This window comes from Pezoporus wallicus, unplaced genomic scaffold (genome assembly GCF_028554395.1).
Source record: "Pezoporus wallicus isolate ANWC-B61680 ecotype Strahan unplaced genomic scaffold, APGP_CSIRO_Pwel_v1 contig_8341, whole genome shotgun sequence".
In the NCBI taxonomy this organism is placed as follows: domain Eukaryota; kingdom Metazoa; phylum Chordata; class Aves; order Psittaciformes; family Psittacidae; genus Pezoporus; species Pezoporus wallicus.
In genome coordinates this window covers 799,503-823,805 of record NW_026638083.1, presented here as the reverse complement: position 1 = coordinate 823,805, position 24,303 = coordinate 799,503, and the positions used below count along the sequence as shown (strand labels likewise).

The window sequence follows — 24,303 nt, the reverse complement described above, 5'->3', positions numbered from 1 at the left end:
TGCACAGGGATCTGCCAGGGATGACTGAACTCATTGTGCAGATCCGTGTTCTATGGAGCGATGGCTGTTAGCCATTCCCACGGGTACCGCGGCCAGAACTGGGCGCGTTTTGGGCCGTTCGCTAAACTTGCGGCTCGTGGGGGAGCAGGGAAGGGATTCCCAGGGTGCTCTGCAGGCCCTGGCCTCTTGTGTGACAGGGAGGGGACAGTGAAGGGCGGGGGGAGCTCCTGTCTGGCACTGCTGTCAGCACAGTGCAGCTCGGAGGGAGGCACTGGGGAACGGGGTGAGGGATGTGAAAGGCAGCGCTGGCCGCGTGGAAGCTCTAACCCCCTGTTCTACCGCAGCAGCCGGTGTGGGCCCATCTTAGCAACTCCTCCGTGGTGGGAGCAGTCGGGGTTGCAGGCGCTGCCCTGCTCCTGGCAGTGGTTGCGGCCACGGCGATTGTCATGAAGAGGAGGAGAGCAACTCAGGGAACGTACAGCCCGAGCCGTCAGGAAAAAGACGGGGCTCGAGTGGAAATGTGGAACGTCATCAAGATGCCCCCAACCGAGCGGCTGATTTGAGAACTGAGGTCACACAACAGCGTCTCTGTCTTAGGTCATGGGATGTGTTTTTGTAGGCCAGGTCTGTAATGCTTTAAGCTTCTTCATAGGCTACTGCCGCGTGCCTGCTGCTACTTGCAGGAAGATTCAGCTGCTTGAATGAGCTTGGTTATTGCAGCTCATCCCATCAATAACTGTGTAAAACGGATTTGCCAGTAAAGGTTGGGAGGGGAAGAAAATGTGGAGGGAGGGAGGAGGAAAGTGTGGCTGTGGTGGCAGAGTGGGGACACAGACTCACTGTCACAAGGTCGTGCTGCATGTCACCAGAGAGCAAGGCCAGCAGCAATTGCCTCTGGCACGTGGTCACCGTGAAAGGCACCTGCAGATACGTGAGGTAGGTCAAATTAATGGGAATTAAACACCATGTTAAGAAATAATGTGAAGAACGGGGTGGTTTCAGACCTGTGTGCCTGTGCCTCTTCTGCAGGAGGTCACTGGCTGGTTGGAGGTGTTTCCTAGAGCTGCTGCTGTCCTTCATCACTGTAGAGTGCACGTTGTGACATGAGAACTTGAGTACCACTGTGTGAAACCGAGTACTTCTACTAAAACCTCTCCTAGGCCTAGACTAAACCACAGGAGTATTCTAAGTGCCTGAGTGCGAGTTGCCAGTTACAGTGTTAACCCTCTTTGCAGGGAGGATGTTTGTATGTTGATAAACGGATCACTTCCTTTGGTCAGCTGGGTGATGGTACCTGGCTGATGACACAGCCGGCTCAGGGGCAGGCACTGCACAAGCATGACGGCAGAATGGACCTTCCTAAGGGACTGAAGGTTTGAACATTGTGGTGTTTGTGTAAGGAGCAGGAAAGAGCCAATTCAAGACCTGTTCCTCTCAGACAGGCAGGTTTGGGCTTGTCAGTACAGGAGAATGAGATTTAGTTCACTAATACAGTGTCCTTTAACCCAAACCCAGGGTTTGTGTGGTAGTGAGACACATTGCCCTAAAACGAGTATTTATTTTGTGGTGTCACCTCTCCTTTGTGTCTGTTGTAGCTGCGGAGTCTGTTCTTTCTTCACCTGGGGAAAGACATGCAGCAGAGGAGGCCAGATAAGGTCTGGAATCATTGGTGTGTCAGGGTAATTACTACAACTATCAGTGACAAGTATTTTAGCAAACAGTGGCTGCTTTTTAATCCCTGAAACACCATTAATCAGCAGGGTGTGAATCTGCCCCCATTGCTCCTCACCGCTGATGGGAGGAAAACATTGTTCTGGTTTGGTTTTATTTCTGCTGTAGCTGTGACTTTCTCTGTAATTCTGAGTAAAGGGAGGAGTAAACCCAACTGCTCAGGACCAGCTCTGCAGCACACACAGCTGCTGACTGACAGGTGATGAGAAGAAACAGTTTGGAAAGTAGAAGAAGACAATGACTGTTTTTCCTCTAATACAACCTTTCCCTCTGTAGGAGCAGGTGCTGACCCTGCTCTGGTGAGGGGTTGGAGAGGACAAAGAAATGCCCTAACTTCAGTTCATTTTTATTTATTTATTAGTAATAACACTGCTGGTACTTTGCCGATGAATTTGTTGCTCTGTGTAGTTTCCAGATGCTCTTTAGGAAGGTCTCTCACAGCTGTGCAACAGAGGCAGTGCCCCCTGTCACTCCCTTGCTGCCTGGAACCAGTTACACTGCAGCCTTAGGAAAAAGGTGAGGGTCACCTTGCTCAGCAGCGTCTGTGCCACCAGAGGATGAACAAGTTGAAGGAGGCAGCACTGTCCCAGGGGAGCAGTCCCTGTGCTGCCTCTGGAGATACAAAAAACCACCCTGACCCAACCCTGTCCCCATGGAAGGGTGGCTTTGTCCCCAGAGGGCTAGGACTGAGCGCACCTGTGCTGCCCTCGCTGCATCGCAGTGGTAGGTGGGGTTTTCTTCATTCCATTCCAACTTACAAGCTGGTTGATGACAATCAGCCACAGAACCTTCACCTCAGCTCTGGGTTCTGCACCCGCAGACCTGATTCACCTCCAGGTCGGGGTCTGTGCTTTTACCTTCCAGCTTCACTCCAGTTTTTCCATTTAAATTGTGGAAAACCAAAGGCAGCGACAGGATGTAAATGAGGCCATGTTACTCCAGCCTGTATTTGGGAAGAAAACTAGGATGCTGTTACAGAACTGTAGTTAAGCTACTGAAACAGCCTGAAGGACAACAAGCAGCTACAACCCCCTCTGCAATAAAGAGCCAAACGCAGGTAATGGCAGGCAGGGAGGTGTCTGCGGCTCCAGGGCGGCAGGAGGAAGGGTCCGTCCTGCTCCGGCGCTTCCCAGGATTGCAGAGCAGCCGTGTCCATGTCGAGCACCCAAAGCCAGTACTAGAAAAGTGTTAAAAGACTTTGTCAGTGTCTTGAGCATTTCTGCAAGATAATTTATGAAAGTCGGGGGTTTTTCAATGATGAACTTCACTTCCTTTTGATATTTAATTTTGGACTCTGTTTTTTCACAGAACTGCAGCTGCTGCGGTTCCACAGCCTGGGTTCTTTTGTAAATTTTGTAATTTGTAAAAAGATTAGAATGTCCTTCACGGAAATTTACAATAAAATCTGGTTAAAAATGAAAGTTCCCCTGACTCTGTGTGGTTGCTTAAGAGTACGGAGATGGCTGATTCTGACCTGTGCAGGGGACCGCAGCCATTCCCCGTGCCACAAAGTTCTCTTGGACCATCACCATGATGCCGTTCCCAAAGGACAGGAGGGGAGGGCAGCAGCTCCTGCAAGCACCACTTCCCATTTTAAATCCATCCATGTGTTAAATTCCAACAATTACAAGCGAAGTGGAAAAAACCCAAATGATTTCCAAACCTGGATGTTGGATTCTAATTGCAAGTTATTAAAAAATAGCCCCTAGTATGGGCAGGGGAATCACAAACCCCTTGTAGATAAAACCTAAGGGAACGAGGGGTTTTCAGCAGCAACGTTCTGGTATCTCCACAGCTTCCAATGCCTGTGTGTAAAACGTTTCTGACCTTGTTAGTGAATGGGACATAAGCCTGGTCGTGCCATCAGTGCAGCAGCAGCTGTGCCAGAACGCTGAGGATTTGCTGTAGCTGGGCAAAGCTTCACCAACCAGCCATGGGGAATGCAGGAGAAAGCTGAAAGCTGACGCAGATCAGGAACACTGATCCAGGCTGGTAAAAACCACCAGAACTATTTCTACATCAGAAGAGGCCCCGTTTTCCATCCCCAAACAAGCACACCTGGGTTCCATCCGGAGTGAATCGCATTTGGAATTCCTGAGGTTTTAAATAAAACACTAAATTCTGCCCGGGGACATTTGGTTCCTTTCAGTTTTTATAAAACCTCAAGGGGTGTCCAACCTCCCCCTGCCCCTCAAGCCCAAGTGAAGGGTGATTAATGCGTTTACTGAAGTGTTAGTGCTTTTTGGTGCCTCAGACTGACTCAACAACTAAACCCAAGTGTGCTTGTTTGTCTAAAAAAAACACTGCATAAAATACTGTATAACATGGGCAGAGTAAAATGACCAGAGATGGGCAATGATACAGAATTACCTGAGCACGTGGGAGGCCTCCTCAGTTTATCGTTTCTGTGTGACATTAAAACTATTAATGAAAACCAATGTGCAGTTCCAGTGGCACATCCTGTGTGGAACCTCCTGGTGCCTGCACATACACACCACAACCACCTGGTTCATAGCACAGGAGAGCTGACATTCCAGCCTGAATTTACAGGTACCGTTCATAGTCTGAACTGTATAAAATCAAGTGGAGCTCTTATCGGAGACTTTTAATATTTTACTATGCAATACTAAAACCATCTGTCTTCCAACACAAAAGGAAAATACAAACCCAAGCGAGTGGCTCGTCAGAGGAACAGCACTGTACAGAAATGTAGTATTCATGTAAGACTAGAGTCTCCCCCAGCCTGTTGGCACGTCAGACTCGATCGCAGAGACAGCCACCGTCATACACTGAGTAAGAAAACTCCCAAGATTATGTGACTAAAATAGATACATTGGAAATCGGATAAAGCTTTACAAGAATTTCCCCGTGTCCAAAATGGTTTCCTTTATCAAAGGCTAATGGTGATGTGATTACCTCTTCTAGAGTAACATGGGTTACAGCAGATTGTGCCCAAATACAAAACGAAACGAAGAAGCACCACGGAATGAACCCAGCAATGCTCACTGCAGGGACAGCAGCTTGGAGGGATGCCGAGATGAAGGTGACGTTTCTTGAGAATACTGTTGTCTCAGAAAATCCCACTGAACGTACCCGTTAACTTCCCAGGGCCTGGCTGTCCTTCCTGGCCTCACAGTCCATTTCCTCATCCAGTCACTGTCGCGTTGTACCAGCAAACGGGTCTCAGCACTGCAGGACAGGCTGGCAGAGCCAGGTGCAGGCCAGATCCAACCCCTGATTCCAAGGCAGGCGCGGGTATTCCTGCTCCGCACTGCCGGCGTGTCCACACACTGGCCTCTAACACGAACTCACGAGCTGGGAACTGTCATACCCCAAGTTTTTTTCTCTTTTTTGTTTGTAATAACCAAGTAAGATATTGTTACATTCCATTCATATACTGCCATTTATAGCATTTATATATAATATTAACATACACAGATATAAGAACTAGGATACTCTTTATGGCCTCTATTTTCTGACGGATTTAACAAAACCAAACAAAACCCCCCAAAATTAAAACAATTGCTGGTGTTTCCAGTTTCCCCACAGAGATGCAGGACCAAACCCTGAGCAACTGCTCTGTGCCATGGTTTTGTTGCAACAAGGACTTACAACACCTCTGCACCAGAGAAGTCCCTGTTACCTCTCAGTATACCAGGGAGGAAATCCAAAGTCTGCAATGAAAGCTCATCCAATATTGTAACCTAAATGAACAGATGCATTTCGAGACAGGGCGAACTCAGAGGCTAACAGATGCACCCCGTGCAGCACACAGGGCTGGGTTGCTTTGCTGCTCTTTACACGTGGAAGCAAAAAGATTCTGGTTATTGTGTAACACGGGAAAAACTCACCACCATTCCCCCTGTGGGAACAGCACACCAGTGTACGTGCCATGTCAAGCTCCCACCTGCGCCAAGGACTGCAAATACAAGGGAAGGAGCAACTTCTGCCTCAGCAGTGTTGTCTGAGAAGCTTTGTGTGGAAAACCAAACCCAACCCAATCCCACTACCCTCATGCTTTGGTCAGTGCAAGTCCTGGGGGTTTCCAGTGGTGGAGAGTGAGGAAAGCAGCTGCAGGGAACAGGACAATGGGGGAACTCTGGGCCAAAAGCACTCGTGTGAGTTGCAGCACAGTGATGGTCCTGCAGCTCTCCTGGTTCAGCCTTCTGTGAAAGAAATGTTTGGTTTTATGCTGGCTCAAAAAAATCCAAAGAATCCTCTGTCAATTCCAAAGGGACATCAAAAGCCATCGGGAGCGTTACTCAAAGGTTTCCCATCGCTTTCGGAGCTGTTCAACCTTACCTGGTGCGGATGACACGTCCTGCTTTGTCTTTTTTAGCAAATCTTCAAATGGATCTTTTGTCTCCTCAGATTTTGAGGACAGTAACACTGACTCTAAGCCCTTAGCTGGCCTGGCAGGGATCAAAGGGGGTTCGTTAGACAGGAGAGATAGTGCTTGTTTGGGATCTACCTTTGAGCTGGCCTGGCCCACCTGTAAAGTTCTGGTTTTAGAAGGACCACTCAGACGTGCTGGCTGCAGAGAGCCTGCAGGAGAAGGGCTCTGCAGCAGTAAGGAGCTCGCCGGTGGCACGGCTGGAGCCTGGCTAAACAAGTTTGGCATGGAGAGTGTTGAAATGTTTGGTTGAGGTCTTTGTGGTGGGTAGAAGCTTGAACTAGGGGTTATGAAGCTAGAGCTATAGGCGTGACCTAAAGAGGGGGTAAAAGAGCCCCTTGGGGGCCTAACTAGAGACACCGAAAGGGCTCCTGGCATTGTTTGTGTGAATGGGTTAGGAGATGACTGTAAAAAGGGAGGAGGTGCTGGGGAAGGATAACCCAGTGGCTGGACAAATGGTGTAGCTGGAGTAGGCACGAAGTCACTTGCCACCGAGGCGAAGCCAGCTGCAGAAGGTGAAGCAGCTGAGCTCTGCAGGCTGCGGGGCCCTTGCTGTGGGCCACTGCTTTGCCAGTTGGCTGTTTTTAATGGATCCAGTAGATCAAGAAGGTAGTCGCTTTCGTTACCTGTGTTTTCTGTCTGCACCTTGACAGGCTGGAGCATCTCAGCAGTGCTGGTAGCACTGGGCAAAAGCTGAGACGGACGAGAGGAGTAATTTACAGACTGCTGGATTTCAGAGTCTAAGGACATGCTACCAGCTCCGAAGGGCTCTGGGATTAGATCTGAAACCAAATGGCTACGTCCTGGGGTGAGAATTTCTGCTGGCCCAGATGGAGTCTGATGCTTGGAAGCCCTGGGTGCTGGTGGTGGTGGCACTATCCCCAGTTCAGGAGTCTTTCTTCCCTGTGGCCTAGGAATGGTGATGTTCCCTTGAATGGCAGGATTTGATTCATCCTTTTCTGCAGGGGCCAAGATGCTGTCTTTGCTCCGGGGTCTCCTTGTGATGGATGGCATGTTACCAAGTGCATTCAGGGGCCTTTCCGGTGAGCTTTGGGAATACTTGGTCGGAATAGCCATGTCATCATGACCCATACTCCACAGCTTGTTGTAAGGGTGAGACAGCTTCATGGGTGGCACAATCCTGTTCCTCTCAGACACGCCAAGATCCATTCTCTTGAAGAAAGCATAAAAAAATACGTTAACTTTCACTGATGTCCTCACAACACACAGCATAAAGAAGCATAAAGCCAGGCTGCTGAGCTATGGGTGGAAGAGGATCTGCCCACAGGCTGCCAACACTGGAGAGGGAAGGCGCATGCAGTCTAGGAGGACAGGCAGGACATAAGAAGCAGGACTCTGCTCTGCCTTTAACAAGCTGCTCAGCTATGACATATTGTGGCATCTGTTGTTAGCCAAGTAAGGAGCACGTACCTTATCTGAGATATGGGAATTGAGAAGCTTTAATTGCTGTAAGGAAAAGCTGTCAAATGAAGTACCTGGATGTAACACTAAATTAAGTATTATTATAAGGTGGAAATGCCATTCTCTTCTTTCATGTCACATGAAGATCTCAGACTCTGATTTAGTTTGGCACTTTCTAAGCTGCACATAATCAGTGAAATTCCTCATGAAGAATCTCTCTTCTACAATCTGGGTTGTTCAAATGACACCTCAACCAAACTGGCCAGAATGAATGAAGGTCATTTAAAAAACATACAGTTTGGAGGGGACCTGAAACTTCCCAGGTATTTTTGCTCACTGCAAAGCATCAGCTTCAAAGATCACCGTGTGTGACACCCAGGGGACAAAACACCTTCTGAGGAGCAGGGCAGACACCTCCTTCTTGAGAGGCTTTACTGGAAAAAGTTACTGTCATATAACTGAGTCCCATCCCAGTAATTTCTTAATCCAGACATGAATTTTGACACATGAACAAATGCCTGGAAAATGGATGCATCTACTCAATGACATGAAAAGGTTCCTCAGAGAATCATAGAACGGTCTGGGCTGAAGGGACCTTAAAGCTCACCTAGTTCCAACTCCCTGCCACATCCAGGGACACCTTCCCACAGACCAGGTTGCTCAAAGGCCCCTTCAACCTGACCCTGAACACTGCCAGGGATGGAATAATGGAAAGACAGCCAGCCCTGGTTCTGTGCAACCCAGCACACACACGAAACCCCAGCCAAACCTGGTAATCAAATGTACACCGCTGATCCCCCTCTTCTTTGGGAGTCCGCAGGTCTTCCAGGCTCTTGGCTTGGCTGAGAGGCTGAGGCTGTGTTTCTACTTCTAAGTTTGGGAAGATGTCTTCAAGGAGGTTGATTTCTGCGGCCTTGCTTGAGAGGAGAGGGCTTGGGGGCAGAGGCTCTTTGGACTTTTCTGGGCTGCCCGCCTCTTCCCCATCAGCACTGTCGGATTCTTTCAGGGCCCGGTATGGCTGAGGCCTTGGGGAGAAACAAAAATCAGGTTGCCAATGACGGTCTAATTAATTACTATTTTTTTTAACAAGTATTTACTAAGGAGCTGGATGGCTTCACAAAAGGATTTTGGGTGGCAAAATAGTTTCCAGTGCCTTGGGAACGACATGAATGTGAGCAGTGACGAAGGGCAGAACACACACAGATGACTTGGTGCTTGAGGGTTTTCAGAAAGGATAAAGAAATGGGAAGCACTCAGAGGAAAGCTGTGATCATGCAGTTGCAGACAGGCTGAGGGGGGATCTCCATCTCGGAGCAGGAATAACTGGACACCAGCTCTCCCTTTCGGCACCAACCCCCCTCAGCAGACCACTGCTCCCATGCCCTTCCACACAGCAAGTCAGAGCCAGCACATAGCAAAGCTCCCTGTGATTTGCAGGCACTGCCATTCTCCTGCTCCAAGCTAACTCAGCACAGAACATAATTCAGTGTTTTCCTGCAATAATTGGGAACACTGTGCAGAGTTCCAATGATTACACTGGTGTCATCTTATCAAGAAACAACACAATCCATTATGGAGACACCTATTTTACATTTACAGCCGAGGCCGAGTTCGCGGGATGCTTTCCTTGCACATACCTCAGCAAAAAATGAACACCAGCAGATTTGCATATTGGTTCTGTGTACAGAGAACAGCAGCATAATGTGCAGCCAATTAATAACTAGAAGTGCCACACGTATCTGTGGTGATTGACATTTGACTGGCAGCCAGTTTTACTGTGGCATTTAAACAAGGTTTCAATTAAAAGAAAATATTTGTGAGACCTGCAAAAACAGACACTATGGAAGGAGCTTCCTCTTTCCTTATTTTATTATAATACATCTATATCATGCAAATTTATAAACAGCCCATCGTCATTCATCAACACGTATCGCAGGCATTCAGCTAGCAACACAAGAATGTATGATGCAAGTACAAACAGACAGCTGATGGTACGTGTCCTTAGGAAGAGGGCAATCTTGCAAATCCTGGTTGTATCTTTAGTCTCTCCCACAGTACGTGCTCAGCTGCCAAGCACTACAGATCATACTGCAAAAACCCTGAGGAATATTCTGCAAACAAACCATTCTAGCAGCCTGGCCCCTGCCACCCCAAACACGAGAGTGGGAACACTTATCCATCCCTTTGCTACTAAACCTGTTTGTCCATCTCCCCATGTCCAACTGCTGCAGGCCCATCACTTCCCTGTCAGTCCTGGAACTGCCTTCTGCATCACACAATGGATTTTAGCAAATAGACTCTGCTATCCAACCAGCAGCCTCCTTTTCCAGCCAGTCTAACACACCTCCATTTAGCTCCAGCTCTCTGATGTGGCTGGGCACAGTCCCATCTCCTGGAACCACCTGGATCTGGCATCACACAGACCTCTGAATCAGTGGCTCACAGTGCCCTTGCACCTCTTCTACAGATTCTGGTCAAGCCAATAACAGCATTTATTACAAGCATGAGTGTAATTCCATGCAATTTATCACGGTTTCTCCCTAGAAATCCTTGAGCAGGTGAGATTAGGAAAGAACCAACCCTCTGGATGACAATCAGTAAGGCCTCAGCTCAAGACTGCCTCAGGGTTGGTATGTTCAAATACACAGGAAGAGGTAGTTACTACACGTGAGTCCCTGTGCACCTCCAGTGTTACTCTCACCTCAAAGAAATACGGTCAGGCTCCTGTGAAGACTGTCCAGGTAAAAGAGTGTTGCCTGTCAGCTCCTGTTCCCCCAGCATGGGGCAGAGCTCTGCAGGCAATGCTTATGCATATCTCTCACAGGCTGGTGGCTCCAATACGGCCAAGCTTCTCAGCACCATGGACAAAACTAGGCAAGACTAAGTTACAGAGGTTTGGGAATTTGCAAATTAAAATGCTGGATACAAATAACACAGTGAGTAAACCCAACAAAAATGCTTCCTGTTTCATATAATAATTTTAGGTCAGACTGTATGCAAAACCCCTACAGGACATCTGCATGGTGAATCCCCATCATCACTGAGGACGTGGTACTTGACAGAACAGAGAGGCTGGGATCAAACAAGTGAAAGTAGGAAAAGCTGGTGACTGCACTGCAATAAGGCTCAAAGGACAATCCAGAAAGCACAATGAGCATTGCACAAGCCCAGATGGCAGAAGGTGTGGACAGGAACACAAGCAGCACATTGCAACAAAGGGCAAGAGGAAGGGTTACATCCCACAGAGCTCGAGCTGATGTGAAACCATAAACTCTGCATCGCTGTGTAGTGTTTCATGCAGGAGAATGCTTTTGCATGCCACTAAATATTCAAACAGACAAGCAGGAGAAATGCTGAACATTCATCAAGTGCTGTACAGAGACCGCAGGAGCATTTCCAAGAGTCCCAGGAGCAGGCACCCTGACCAATGCCAAAACCATCATTCGGAGACTGAATACAACAGAAAAATAAAGGATAGACCATTCAAAAGGAGCAGAGAAGAAAAAGTTTTCAGAGAAGCCAGAGACAGGATCCTCTTCCTGCTGAAATTCATCGTCAGAAGAGTCCTCAGAGAGGAAGACTGTATAGTGTCGCATGGGCTTTACAAGGCTGAGGGAAACAGGAAGAGAAAAGGAAGTTATCAAGTTGTCACAATCAAAGCTCCAGAGAAGAAACCCAGCGGTCCACAGGCTCTCAATCATTTCCTAGCATGACGGGCTGCACTGCAAAGAGCTCTGCAGGTGTTTGTGGAGCTCTGCTTTTCAGGCAGAAAACACAACTCTTCAAAACATTTAGGTGCCATCTAGCTGGGGAGGGTACCAAGACCTACAATTACAGCCACACTGCAAAAGAAGCCAAGGCAGAAACCCACCAGGTCTCTCCTTCCTTCCTCTCATCACTACAATGGAAAAGAAATGGCTAGGGTTATAAAAGCAAACATTCTGGCTGTCTGAATGAGGTCTTTTCCCAAACATCTCCATTTTACCAATCACACACCACTGGTAATATCCTAGTTATTGTAGTGAATCAAAACATACTCCATGAATTACCCAAAGCAATACACAATTGAGGTGGAAGCCTACTTCTGCTACTACTGAGCTCCAGAATGGAATTCTTCAGTGCAAACAGAATCAGGCCCATCATGTGAACAAAGGACAGGTGCTGATCCTGTAGACATCACAGAGCAATGTAGATGTATTACACACCGTGTACATTCTAGGTAAGACAGGGATACGCTGATATCAGAACAAGACCAACAGCATAGAAAGAATTGGATTTGTTGCCTTTACAGTACTAAAACTACCTTGAATGGCATCTGAATTCATGGTCAGCCTTCACTCTTTTAGTTCTTTTATCTCAATTGCTAAGTAACTATATGATAAAGTTATGAAAATCAGGCTAAAGGAGTATGTCAGAAAAAGGGAAGCTGGACACAGCAACAGGCAGCTCAGAGGGCCCAAGCTGCCACCCTGAACAAATATTTATCCACAATCAGGTCAAAGCTCATTAACAGAAAGTCTCAAATAGTGGTGGCAGTACATGCTGATGAGAGTGTTAAATCCTAGCCTGGGGTACCTCAGGTAAAGCTGTGGCATAGCTGTTCTTTTCCTCTCTTCTGCTACAACAGGCATCTGGGGAAAGCAAGGTGAGGCCACTGCATTAGGAAAAATTTGCTGCAACATTATTTTTAATCCCCATCCCTTCTTTTTTTTTTTAAGAAAGTGACTGTTAGCCAAAATTTTCAATTTACATTAACAAAAGGCTCCACCTAAAATAAATCAGAAACCAAAGAAACTTCAAAAATATTGCTGAACTTACATACACATCTTTTCGTTTTAGGAGAACAAATTACCATTTACCATGATGCCAGAAAATCTAAAATGATTTCCAGAAATCAAGAGTGATATTGAATTTCTACATATCTCACCAGTACACAAAATGTCTGGTAACTGCACAGAACAAATGTATTGGTGCAGTTTCCCTTAAAGCACTGCCTCCGATACCTTTTGTTTGCCTTCACACTATGCTAAATTCAAATGTTCTGCGTCTGCGTGCACACATTTATTAAACTGGGAACAAACTCTGAACCAACAAGACAGGATCTTGTTGGCCAGATCATCAGCTGCACTTCAGTGCAGCTCAGTGCAAACTGAATTATGTACAGAGCAAGTTCACATATACCGGGCTTGCTGCTGCAAGATTCCTTAAATGAAAGTGGGATCTCCTAATTAGAAGAAAGCAAGCGCTTAAGTTGCACTGCTGGGGTGCTCTGTAATGATCCTGGTCCAGGAGAAGGGATGAACAATCTAAAATTGTCCAAGTTTAAATTTTTTATTAGCTCGAGGCAGTCGGATCCAAAAAAAGTGCCTATTCCCTCATTAACCCAATTCGGGAACTCTCCCGCCGTCTGCCACCCACCACTCGCTCCAATCCCCTGCACAAAGAGCCGTCTCTGAGCAGGCAGGTCACAGCACGCCCGGCTACGAGGCAGGCACGGCTGCAGCCTGAGAGGGAAAAAAGGATGTGTCCGTCACCGCTACAACCCTCATCATCTCCACATGACTGCACCAGCTCCTGCCTACCTAATCTCTTCGCTGAGTTACCATGCAGATGACTTGCTGATCTCTTTCTAATGTTTAGTTTAACATGTCTTCGGTTAGCACCAGCATATGACAGTACTGACAGCCGTGGCTGTTCCTTTTTAAATATCATGTCAGAAACACAGCGCAATAAAGCTGGGGATGCGCTCCATGGCTCTGCGCACCATTATGATAGTAGGGGTTTCTTTTTTAATGAGGAAGATCTGCATCTCAGGAGCTTTTTTCATGTGTCAGGATGCATGGACAAATCAGCAGCACATCACACTGGCCAAAAATGAAATGCTGACAAATGTAGATATTTCAAATTTAATTGACACCTAAATGTACTTGAGATAGAAAAAAAAAATATACACAGAAATGTGAGTGTAGGGGATGGGAATTAATAAGGAGAATTCTGTAATAATTTAAAAAGAGATTTTGGTCATGAGAAAATTAAGTTTGTGGTTTTTAACAACCGTGTTGCTTTTTCCTGATTATAGAGATCGTGGTACAAAGGGGCAGTACGCACTTGTTGTCATTTTCCTCCTAAAAAAGGGCTTCCCAATTTGGAGGGAGGATTATTTTTTTTAATTTTTTTTTTTAAGAATGACTCTACAGTAGCTCAAGGGAATTAAGGAATTTGCCCCTCTTAGACAGTAAAATGAAGAGAATGAGGAATTTGGATGCACGGGCTTTTTCTTGCCAGTATGAAATAGGAGACTTGGGACTGAGGGGATTACCCAGTAACTATTCAATGTGAACAAAGCCCAGACCTATCACTGGAATTCCTTCCTGCTTACTCTGAATACTCGGGACGCCTGAGTGCGAGCTAACACAAATAGCAAAATATCCATTTGATTTTTAAAGTGCCACTTGGTATACTGTGAATGTTCACAGGAGCAGAGCATTTCCAGAAAACCAAAAACATCAGCATAAAGGATATTTTAAATTAGAAACGACAAAACAATTCGTATCACAAGTCATCCAAGCAGACAGCAAAAGCACCAGCTCACGATCCCTGTACCCAGGAACAGCAGTAACTAATAGTCTTTATGAACTTTTTACAAATGTTCTAGAGAGTTGGAAATACTAACAAAGAATTTAACGTGGGAACCAGCTGGATGACACCTCTGCCTGCTCTGACAGATCTAGATGTGAGGTTCTACAAAGGCATTTCGCGTTTTTGTCCTATTACTCGGTACTAAGGATCTATTCACCCATTTCCCCTGCAGCGATCTCATCCCTTGACAAAGGCAGGCTGTTACATTCGTACAGTTAGGAGGTTCACTCCAAAGCAGACAGTGGAAATAGGCCCCAAAATTAAAGCTTCTTTTAAACCATCATACTGGGACAGAGCGAGGCTCCCCAGGGCAGCCCTGCTTGCCTTGTGCCGTGGTTCGGGCTCGGCAAGGCCTGCAACAGAACCTGATGGCTCTCTGAATGTTTCTTTCTCGTTTGCTGCTCCTTTGCTGTCCTGGTGCCACCTTCATTGTATCTAGCTTCCCCTACACCAGCTTTCCCAAGGGGGAGGAACAAAAGCACACACAGTGAGCCCTGTCTGCTATACCCTGCAGTATTTTCTTTCTGATTGCAGCCATCCTTGCTCATATGGGCACTTGCTGGCTCAACTTTCTTCCTAAGCAGAGATCTTGCTTGCAGCAGTGCTATGGAAAACCTTTACCATACACACACATTCTGTGTGTCAGAGCTCCAAGAGCCTAGTTACAACAACTGGAATTTAATGTACTTTATAAGCCTGTATCATTCAACCCTGCCATCATGCTGACTTCATACTAAATTCAGTGTAATAACCCACTATTGCACTGCAGCCTATTTTCATTCAGGTGATACAAGGAAAAGCCATTAGCTTCTCTACTAAGTCCTACCCGACTTGTGGAAAGCCATAATGAACTGCTGCAGCACTGACATGAGTTTAGCCAGCCCAAGAGCCTTTTGACATGCTGTTAATTGTGAACCTGACCCTCTGATTTCCTATTTTAATTTCCTCCCACTCTGCATGCCCTGGAAGCCAGCTAGTTGGTACTTACAGAAGACAGATCCTAGAGTCCTCTGGAAGCCTATTCTACATTTAATAGGAAATCTTGCTGTGGTGTAAAAGAGAGCTCTCAAAAACCTGCCTATCTGTTAAAAATGCAACATCGTATTTCTGTGAACAACTAATTTGTATTTAAGGAGCAATGTCCCAGGTGTCTAGGACTGCCCCAGGTGGTAATCCAGCATTGTCTGACCTCTCATCTACAAATCCTTCCTCTTACTTTACAACTAAAAGACTTTTTTAAAAAATTATACGTTTATGTTAGATTTCAGAATTTGACGAATGATAAACATCACAAACCTTGAATTATCAATAAAGCTGTAGAAAAATAATCTTCCTATTGAAATAGCAAAAAAAAACCCTACTGAACAATTTGATGAAGGAAACAACAGCTCTTCCACCAGCTCTTCTATAGTGGTTTAACAACAGACATTAGCCATCATCTTGGGAGATCTTTTAAGTCACTGCTCACACCCTCCTGTGTTTTAATTGAAGGCTGATTAGAAATGAGCACACATACCCCAAACCAACAGTTTTCTTTTATACAAATAAAAAAGTTTAACTTATGTAACTGAAGATACAAGTTTCCTTTTACCATAAGAAATGTACTAACAAATGTAACAACTGAAAGGCCACTTATATAAGGGTTTGCTTTTCAGAGGTGACATGCAACATTACAAATGGTGAAGAGGCTGCCCTGTGGAACATGTTCCTTGGGCAACAAGGGTGTCCGTGGTTAGCGGTACCTGTCCCAGGATCCTGCCTCCACAGACTGGAGGGAGGATGCGTAAGGGCAGCCTGGGCTGATGAGTTAGATATGCTGAGAAAAGTCTCTGATGCCTTCAAGTAGTCATTCAATACCAAAATGACAGTGTTAGTTTTACATGCAAAAAGAAGCTTCTCATTGAACGGAAGCTCCTACTCATAAACATATCCCATATGCGAGTACTTGGAAAAAGTAACTGGCTAATAATTTGGTTTTGGAACCAGTGCTAATAATTAATTAGTTCTGGTAAAGTTTCATTTAAGAAAAACACCCTCTCAGTGCTGCTGATTCCATGGAATCTACTCTGATCTACAGCAGGGGTACATCAAGGCTACCGAGTAATGAGTGAAAACACAATACTGGGGTGCTTTCATTCACAGAGAACAAGGGACTTTTTTAAGAGACAATACCTGACTTTATGTTTTTATTTCAGAACAATAGAGGAAATTCTTCCTGGGACAGAAGAAAGTTTGTGAAACCTGTGATGAAAATCCTTGATTACTACTTGAAAATATACTTCCCATTTTTTCAAAATGTCATTTTGATTTCAATCATTACCTGTTCCAAATGCATTCACCTGAAGTTATTTCTTAGTTTAGCCATTTATTTGAGCTTTATTTAAGTACACGGTTAGATATTTCCTGCACCTGTACTTCCAAACTCACCACTTTAGTGTTATTCTCATCATCAGTGTGTGTTGTGTGTCCTGTCTCCCTATTGCCCCAACTTGGTTTTGTTAGAACACCCTAAGCAAACACTTTACAGGAGATCTAGCAGAGTGCAATAGACTGGAGGTAGTTCTGTCAAAGTTTGCTTTGCCATTTGAAGCTGATACAGCAAAGGATGAAAATACATCCAATCCTGCTGTGACACTGCATCTGAACTGGATAAAATATGGAAAACTGTGAAAGATCAGGAAGAGACCACAACTGGTACTACCCTATAGCCAGTGTCAGTGGTCTGAGCATATTACCTCATTTTCTTCCACACTTACAAGATAGAAAAATGTATCTGTAAAATGCCTGTGAAGCAAAACAAATCAGTTTACAGCTACCAAGAATCTTCATTATCCTTTGTAGATTATTGTAAATTATTTTCACAATTGTTTTTTAGTTTACTCTGTGAAAGACTCTAAACTTAACAACAATAAATTAAACCAAAGTAAAATAATAATGTTGATTCAATGTGTTGCTAACATTACTATAAATACTATATTTATAATTCAGGTTTATGGTTGTTGCTGGTCTGATACTGGCAGGAACTGAAAATATGTATTAGCAGTAAACCACATTGGAATGGCAATCTAAAGATTCATATTTCTTCCCATGAAACACATATAATGGTTAAATTGACTCAATTACCTCTCACCTACATGCAATGAGTCATCATATGAAATTAAGAACAAACCTTTTATTTTAAGAATTGCTATAATCTGTGCAGGGCCAGGTACCACCCTGTAACCACACAAGCCCTTTTGCAGGCTTTGCAGTCTGCTCCACAAGAGGGCAACCAAATTCCACTACAAAATGGATAAATAATCTGGTAGAATTGAACAGTGACCATTCATTTAAGCTAAAAGCAAGAACACCTCCCCATGCTAAAGTGGCTGGGAAAAAAACCCAAGCCATGCACTTAACTTTGGGAGGACAACTTCTACCGCTTATTCCCAACCTCTACCCTATAACAGTGGTGACAGGGAACTGGCACACATGTGGGGAAAAGGTGTGTCTAAAGAAACCAACCATTTTTCCTTTTATGGGATTTTAGTATCTTCAAATACAACAAATATCCCATAACCTTTATCACCTAAAGCATTTCACTTTACTGACAATAAAGCAACCACAGTATGGGACATAAATAATGCAAAGTGGCTATGATACAAGCAATTATTTTGCGCTGCAGGTGCAGACAACTTCCAAGGAAAACTCTGTGACAGACTAGACCTGTGCCACCATCTTGCAGCCCCTGAGTCTTCTGCTTTTAGTCTTTGAGCAGTTCCAGTGTGACTTCCCATGTCGAAGCAATGCCACAACACTGGACATTTGGAAAATGCTACTCCACTCCCAACCAGAACATAGTGCTGGTGACTCTTTTGTACCTCTGAGCAGTTAAGTAGCTACACTCGGAAGAATCCAAATTATTTTAAATCCAATATGTGCACTGATGCAGCCTACACATGCATTTATCACACACTATAACGTCTTTTGGGCTATACTGGTAAGGTTCAATATATCCATTCTCTTTTCAGGCTTTCACTCGATGGCCTATTGCTAACTCAACTATAGCAACATGTTAAGAGTATCTGCAGCAATACACAGCACTGTCTTATTTGAAAAAAAGTACTTTAATATGTGACATTCATGAAACTATCTGGAAAAACAGATCTGCAAGGTAACAGAATATCGTGTTCCTATGAGCAAGAGAGATGTTGGAAACCAACACATTTTGTACATGAGCAGTAGGCTACACCAGTACAACTTCCTTAGAACATTATCCCTGTTTACATGACAGTCAAATATAAGAAGGTGGTAAATTTGCTAGTACTATGCAAGACAGTTAAGTTCTATAAGCCTTCACTATAGAGCTCATTACAGACCTTCTGTTAACGGCGACAACCCTTACTGCCATCACTGAAACAAATAATCCTGTATCTTCCAGATAAAGCCTGGCAGGAAGAGTGGATTTGCAGGGAGGCGGCTCACAATTGCATTTAAAGCATAGTTCAAAACAAAACAATAAAGAAATGAACAAATCTCCAAAACCTGAAAACTTTCCCAGAGTAAGGCTGATCAGATGTCTAACCTACCAATCCAGAATATTCCAGGAAGTACACTTCAGTTTCTTGCTTTTTCACACTTCCTCTAAAGTGTTCCAAAACTTGAAAACCAATTTTTTCCTTAGTTAATAAAAATAAAACATAAACCAAAAACCTTTGATGTGTAGTATTTTTTAATTTCTCCTTTGGATAGTTCTGAACACACTGCTTGCTGATACAAGTAGAGAGAAGAAGAGCAGCACAGTACTTACTGTTCTGGACTGGAGACTGAAGTCCTTCGTCCTTCCACGGCAATATTACTCTTAGGTCTCTTAACAACATGAGGTCTTGGTGGGCGAACCTATGACACACACATAGAGAAGACATTTCATCAAACAGATCAAACAACAGACATAAATAACAAAACGTGTAACCACTGTTATCTTACACGTACCCTCCATTCAGTGTGTCTTTTTTTGTGCCATGACAATGTTACAAATTAATGTAGATATACAAATGAATAGAAAGCATGAATATAAACCACAGGGACTCAACTTGTGTAAGGAGAAAAAATCCCCACGTTTTTGCCTAGCAAATGAAATATATATGCTTGTCACTGCCCATTAGCTATTAGCAAAGCAACAAAAATTTGTTCCAGTGTCCTGTTTGGTGTGGGCTAAAATTTCTGATGAAAAATACCCTAAATGTGAGCTTCCTGTTACACAGTTTGTTGATAGAGTAAAACTGGAAACTCCTGTGTGTTGCTGTACATTATATTGGAAACTGGAGCTCAGCTTGGACATCATGATCCTTTTGTCCTCTTGTTCAAAGAGGATAAAACCCAACTTCTCAAGTCAAGACCTCTGTGTAAGGCAGCACTGAAAGAATCTGTACTTAGAATAAATGTCGTAACAGGAAAACACAGCTCATTCTTCATTAAAAATCTGCTTCCTTTCAGTAGCTGAACAGAAACCGTTGCCAGATGTATTATCATTGTCACCCCTAATGTTACATTAGTTTATCTTTTGTCATGTAATAAAATCTAGAGCTGTTCTGTGGAAGATGATGTTGCTGCCAACACAATCTCAAATAACATATCCATCACCTTCTAATGGTCAGAAATCAAACTTAATTTACTTACATTAACTCCACAAGCAAACAAGTTCTACTTCAAGAAAAGGTACAAATGCTTATGATTACTATATAGGCAAAGTTTATGGATGTGCCTACCCATGCTAGTGAGTAATCCTGTTGATGAACCTACCCCTATGAACCAACTGTGGGAATGAACATTTGCAGCATCAGGGTCAGGCTGTACAAAGCAGCTTTCCATTTTTTGTTAAACAAGTACTACCTTACCTGAAAAGGAGTCCGATTTGTTGGCTTAGCTAAATGCTAGTTTCAAAAGAAATCCCCAAATCCCTCAAGTAAAGTTAGGAATACAACTCCTGACCTCCCTGTGCTTGTGCTCCCTTAATAGCCACAATATAAAGGAAGCTGTTTAGGCCGACAGCATAAGCACTCTTAGGATGACTAATGAATTTGTGTGCAATGATAGAATAGATGAAGATTTCCTCCCACCTCAGCAAGTTTTTGTTGGGTTTTTTGGTTTGTTTTTTTTTTCTGGTTTTGCGTTTTTATTATTTGGGATAGGGAGCTTCTGGGCTTTTAGGTTTTCTTTCCTTTTCCCAGGCACATAAACCTCAAATTTTCTTGCCAGGAAAAAGCCACCAAAATGTGTGTCATGTTTCTGCACTACACAACAGTATGCAGAAGATAGCAGGAGGATTATTGTACTGAATTTTCATTTCAAAGGAAATGGTGTACAGCAGATATGATGAAGAAATCCAGAGATGTATTGCCACTATTTCTTAGGAAAAAGGGCTTATGAAAAGGTCAGATGTTAAGGTCTTGAAGATCAGTCCCCACACGAGGCTGCTCCTCTCTACAATAAAGACGGCTTAAGAATGTGAATTTATGGCAGGAATGGAAGGATTAAGTTTGTGGCAACTTCAACTGAACTTGCAACGTGGTGAAACATGGGGAAAAGAACAACAGAGCTAATTAGACGAGCTGAGCTGTCAGAGTGCGGCAGAATGGCTCGGTGCCAACAAACAAAAGGAATGGGCTGGCAATCAGCAGGATCGATGAAGAATACTGCTTCATTAGGGTTGATAAAACAGAGAGAGAGACCGAGAGAGAGCCAGTGCGTGCAGGAGAGGGGGGAGAGGAGCGAGAGGGACTGGGGGGAGAAGGGAGCGAGAAGGGGAAAGAGAAAAAGAGAGGAAGAAAGAAACCTGTTTAATTAAATCTGAGCTGGAAGATGATGTGTAAAGCGGGCTTGTCATCATGCTGTGAACACTTTCACCTTTTGGGTGGTTCCTCGGGGGAGTGAGGGTGATGGGGGAGAGAGATGAGAGTTTGGGATGGCTCCAGGGGCCACCAGACCAGTGAAGTGCAGGGTGACATGCTAAGCAGGATTTAGAGCATTGTTCATGGGGGACTACAGGGAAAGCCAGGAATCAAGCCAATTCCTTGCTGGATCTGGAGCCTTATGTAGCCAAATAGGCAGGGTTAAATGCTTATCAAATGCAAAAGTATGAAGGAAATCCAATTATGTGAGCCCACAGCTAAAAGAATAAAGGTAAACATCCAGTAGAGAAGGGTTAAATGTGCTTATTACTGTCTCCATCAACTTTATGCATAATTATTATATTTTAACTTTTTCTAATTGAATGAAGTTTCCAAACAGCCACTATTAATCCAAACAGATCTCTATTAATTATAAGCAATAACCCTCTCTCTCTCTCATAATACCACTACAACACATTTCCAAAACAGCAGAATGCAAAGAACATATCTGTTCTGCTTCCTTAACCTTTCTTTGGTCTGTGTTTTTGTTTTTAGCATTAGCAATGACTCATATTGCAAGGACTAGTGCCCATGGATTCCTCCTCTTAACAGATATGTCCTGAAACCAGTAAGGATTTCTCAGGAATTCTGGTATTACATGGACTTGGTTGGAAGAGCAGGACCTGGTCTCCTCTTTCAGTGCTTGCTGTAAAAGCCTGGGGTAAATTACTTGCTGATACCCACCTCTGTAATACATGCCAAGACTAAGGGAGGGAAAAAGCAGCCTGCACAAAGTATTATTTACACACACAAAAAATGTGTTTCAACTATTAAAAGCCAAATAACAGTTCTGAACAACAACAAATTTATGTATATTTGGTACAAGCATATTTTTGGGAGTGATTATAATCATTTGCATTTATCTTGAATTTCCTCTTGATGAATGAAGCATTTCTGTTCCACTTATTGACACAGCTAGATGAATGCAACAGGAGCTTTTATTATTACATTTCCAGCCTTTTATCAATCACATTGGGAGCAAAGACAGTTGACACAAACACATTATAGTGAGGACTATTAATGCACTACAGCTGGGAGATTAAACACTCTTAGCAGGACTTGATGCAAAATAAATTACTCAATCTGAACAATACTGTTCAGCAACTTTTGTACAGAAGAGTCACAGTGTGCCCTCATACACCTGCCAAACACAAAACAAGAGGGCTATGGGAACCCCATAGTACCATGGAAAGTTCATTCCTAGTGTCTCCCACATTAATTACATTTAAGAGAACACATAGAAGCATAGTCAATGCTACCTTTTAAACACAGAAAACAGAAATCTTCAGAGCAGGAATCCATACAAGTGACTCTGTTAGGCTAAACACCCAGAGTTAAAAAGAGGGAGGGAAAGAAACACATGCTATTGAAATGTAACATAAGAAACATGCACCAAAGATCAAAAGTTAACACACACCCGAGTGCACTTGTTAACTGGTTGCCTGCTCATCCAAAACATATCTTTAACAAGTTTTAGCGAGATTAGATTTGAAAACTTGCATTTATTTCTTATGCACATACATGTATGTAATATGGAAGCAAGGAGTAAGATGTATTTGCCTTTGGGGAAACTGTATTCATAAAGCAACAGTCCGAAACAGAAATAAGTATCTTCCAAGGCTGCTGCAAAACCCAACACCCCTTCTAAGCTGATACTGCTTGCCTGTACTACCAAAAAAATAAAGAAACACTGATGCAGCAGAGTGTCCAGCTTTAAAGCCATCTGGTATACTTAGTATGTGACAACTGTCCTACAGTTAGTTTTGAATGAAAACCTGCTGAGATAAGGTATCCCTGCCTAACACAGCGCAGGTATTGCGCTGAGAATGTCTGCGTAGTTCTTCTCTTCCAGAGTCACTTCCTCTCGCCAATGTGCTGTGCCTACATTTTTTACACTACATTACACAGAGTCTACATATATCATCCATAATGTGATACTAATGTTCTACCACCCTAATACGGATTTTGCTTTCTTCATGTGTATTCGCACCTCTATTTTATGGAGAAAAATTAAGTGTCCCAAATTAATTTTAAGTCTCTTCAGACTTCTGCTTCCTTTCATATTTGAGGTTAGTGCAAGTCTTCAAAAGTTCACTGGCTAAAAACTTATGCTGGCCTAGCAAGACTCTAAGAAATCACCGCAAAAGTAAAACCAAATGTTGCAAGAGCAGCATCAGTTACCTGCAGAACTGACTGAAAGCTGCAGAACTCGTCAAAGAAAAGCAGAACAAACGCAGGTCCCAGGGCTGTGCCGCAGCAGAGAAGAAGGGAGTTTAGGAGCATAATTCACACATTGCTTTTTTGCAAAGTTTGACAATCCAAACTACCAAGGTTTAGTAATGCTACTAAGAGCGTAATTCAGGCAGTGTTAAGCTGTGGCAGTGAGACAAAACTACCAACTACTCACGGGCCTAGACGAACGCTGTATCTTTGGAGGCGGTGGCCGAGGCGGACGGAGTCTTTGCTGCTGTATTAAAGTGGAAACTAAATTAAAGTCACCTACATGAAAACACCTCTGATTTTGTGGCAAAAGCAGTATGAGTAGACGACAACATGAAATTACCTTAACTTCATACTCACCTCACAAAATGCAATTTTTCTTTTTTTCTTTTCCTTCCCCCCACCCCTAAAACCAGTGACAAATCTCAGGACCTACAGAGTGCCACAGCCATAGCTGCCTGTTGATGTAGGCTTAACATAAGCCAAAAGGTAGGAGGATCAGCACTCCAGACCAGAGCATCTAAAATTTACTGAGACAATAAAATGCTCAAGGTGGATTCTTAGAACTCAAGGTCCAAGTGTTCTAGACAACACTTAGGCAAATAGAAAGAAACCTGCAAAGCAGGACATTCAAAAAAGCTTTCACTAAAATCTCAAGAGTGATTTTAGTGCTTGTGAAAATTCATGGTAAAGGCCTCAAACCAGAAAAGACTTTTAAGAGTACAAGAAAAAGCCCTAAGTCAATTAAACTTTTCACACAGTTAAACATGAGCGTATGTTTAGATGCTGTACCGGACCAAGGCTTACACGCAACACATAGAGCAAAGTGTGCACTGTCATTCTAAAGAAAACTAAAAGCCTCATCACCAACAGTTCCAATGAAGACAGAAGAGTGCATTAAGATGCTTGTTTTGGTCTCTTATTTTTAAAATTAGCAGTTGGCCAACTCACTGCTTTGTAACAGCACTG

At 43.8% G+C, this 24,303-nt stretch overlaps 2 protein-coding genes across 7 annotated transcripts in view; one reads left to right on the top strand and one right to left on the bottom strand.

Moving 5' to 3' along the window:
- Positions 1-804, top strand: part of CRB2 (crumbs cell polarity complex component 2) — a 64,533-nt gene extending 63,729 nt beyond the window's left edge. The window contains exon 13 of the mRNA XM_057408999.1: positions 345-804. Within this exon, the coding sequence (XP_057264982.1) occupies positions 345-563 (219 nt within the window). The 3' untranslated portion in view covers positions 564-804. The remainder of the gene's footprint in view (positions 1-344) is intronic.
- Positions 805-5,184: 4,380 nt separating this feature from the next.
- DENND1A (DENN domain containing 1A) overlaps positions 5,185-24,303 on the bottom strand; it is a 189,734-nt gene continuing 170,615 nt past the window's right edge. The window contains exons 20-24 of one of the 6 annotated variants that reach the window (XM_057408991.1): positions 23,522-23,581; positions 18,975-19,063; positions 11,027-11,155; positions 8,316-8,571; positions 5,185-7,297 (exon numbers count right to left, since the gene is read on the bottom strand). In XM_057408991.1, the coding sequence (XP_057264974.1) occupies positions 5,990-7,297; positions 8,316-8,571; positions 11,027-11,155; positions 18,975-19,063; positions 23,522-23,581 (1,842 nt within the window). In that variant the 3' untranslated portion in view covers positions 5,185-5,989. The remainder of the gene's footprint in view (positions 7,298-8,315; positions 8,572-11,026; positions 11,156-18,974; positions 19,064-23,521; positions 23,582-24,303) is intronic. The other 5 variants (XM_057408993.1, XM_057408995.1, XM_057408996.1 and 2 more) reach the window with 5 other exon arrangements.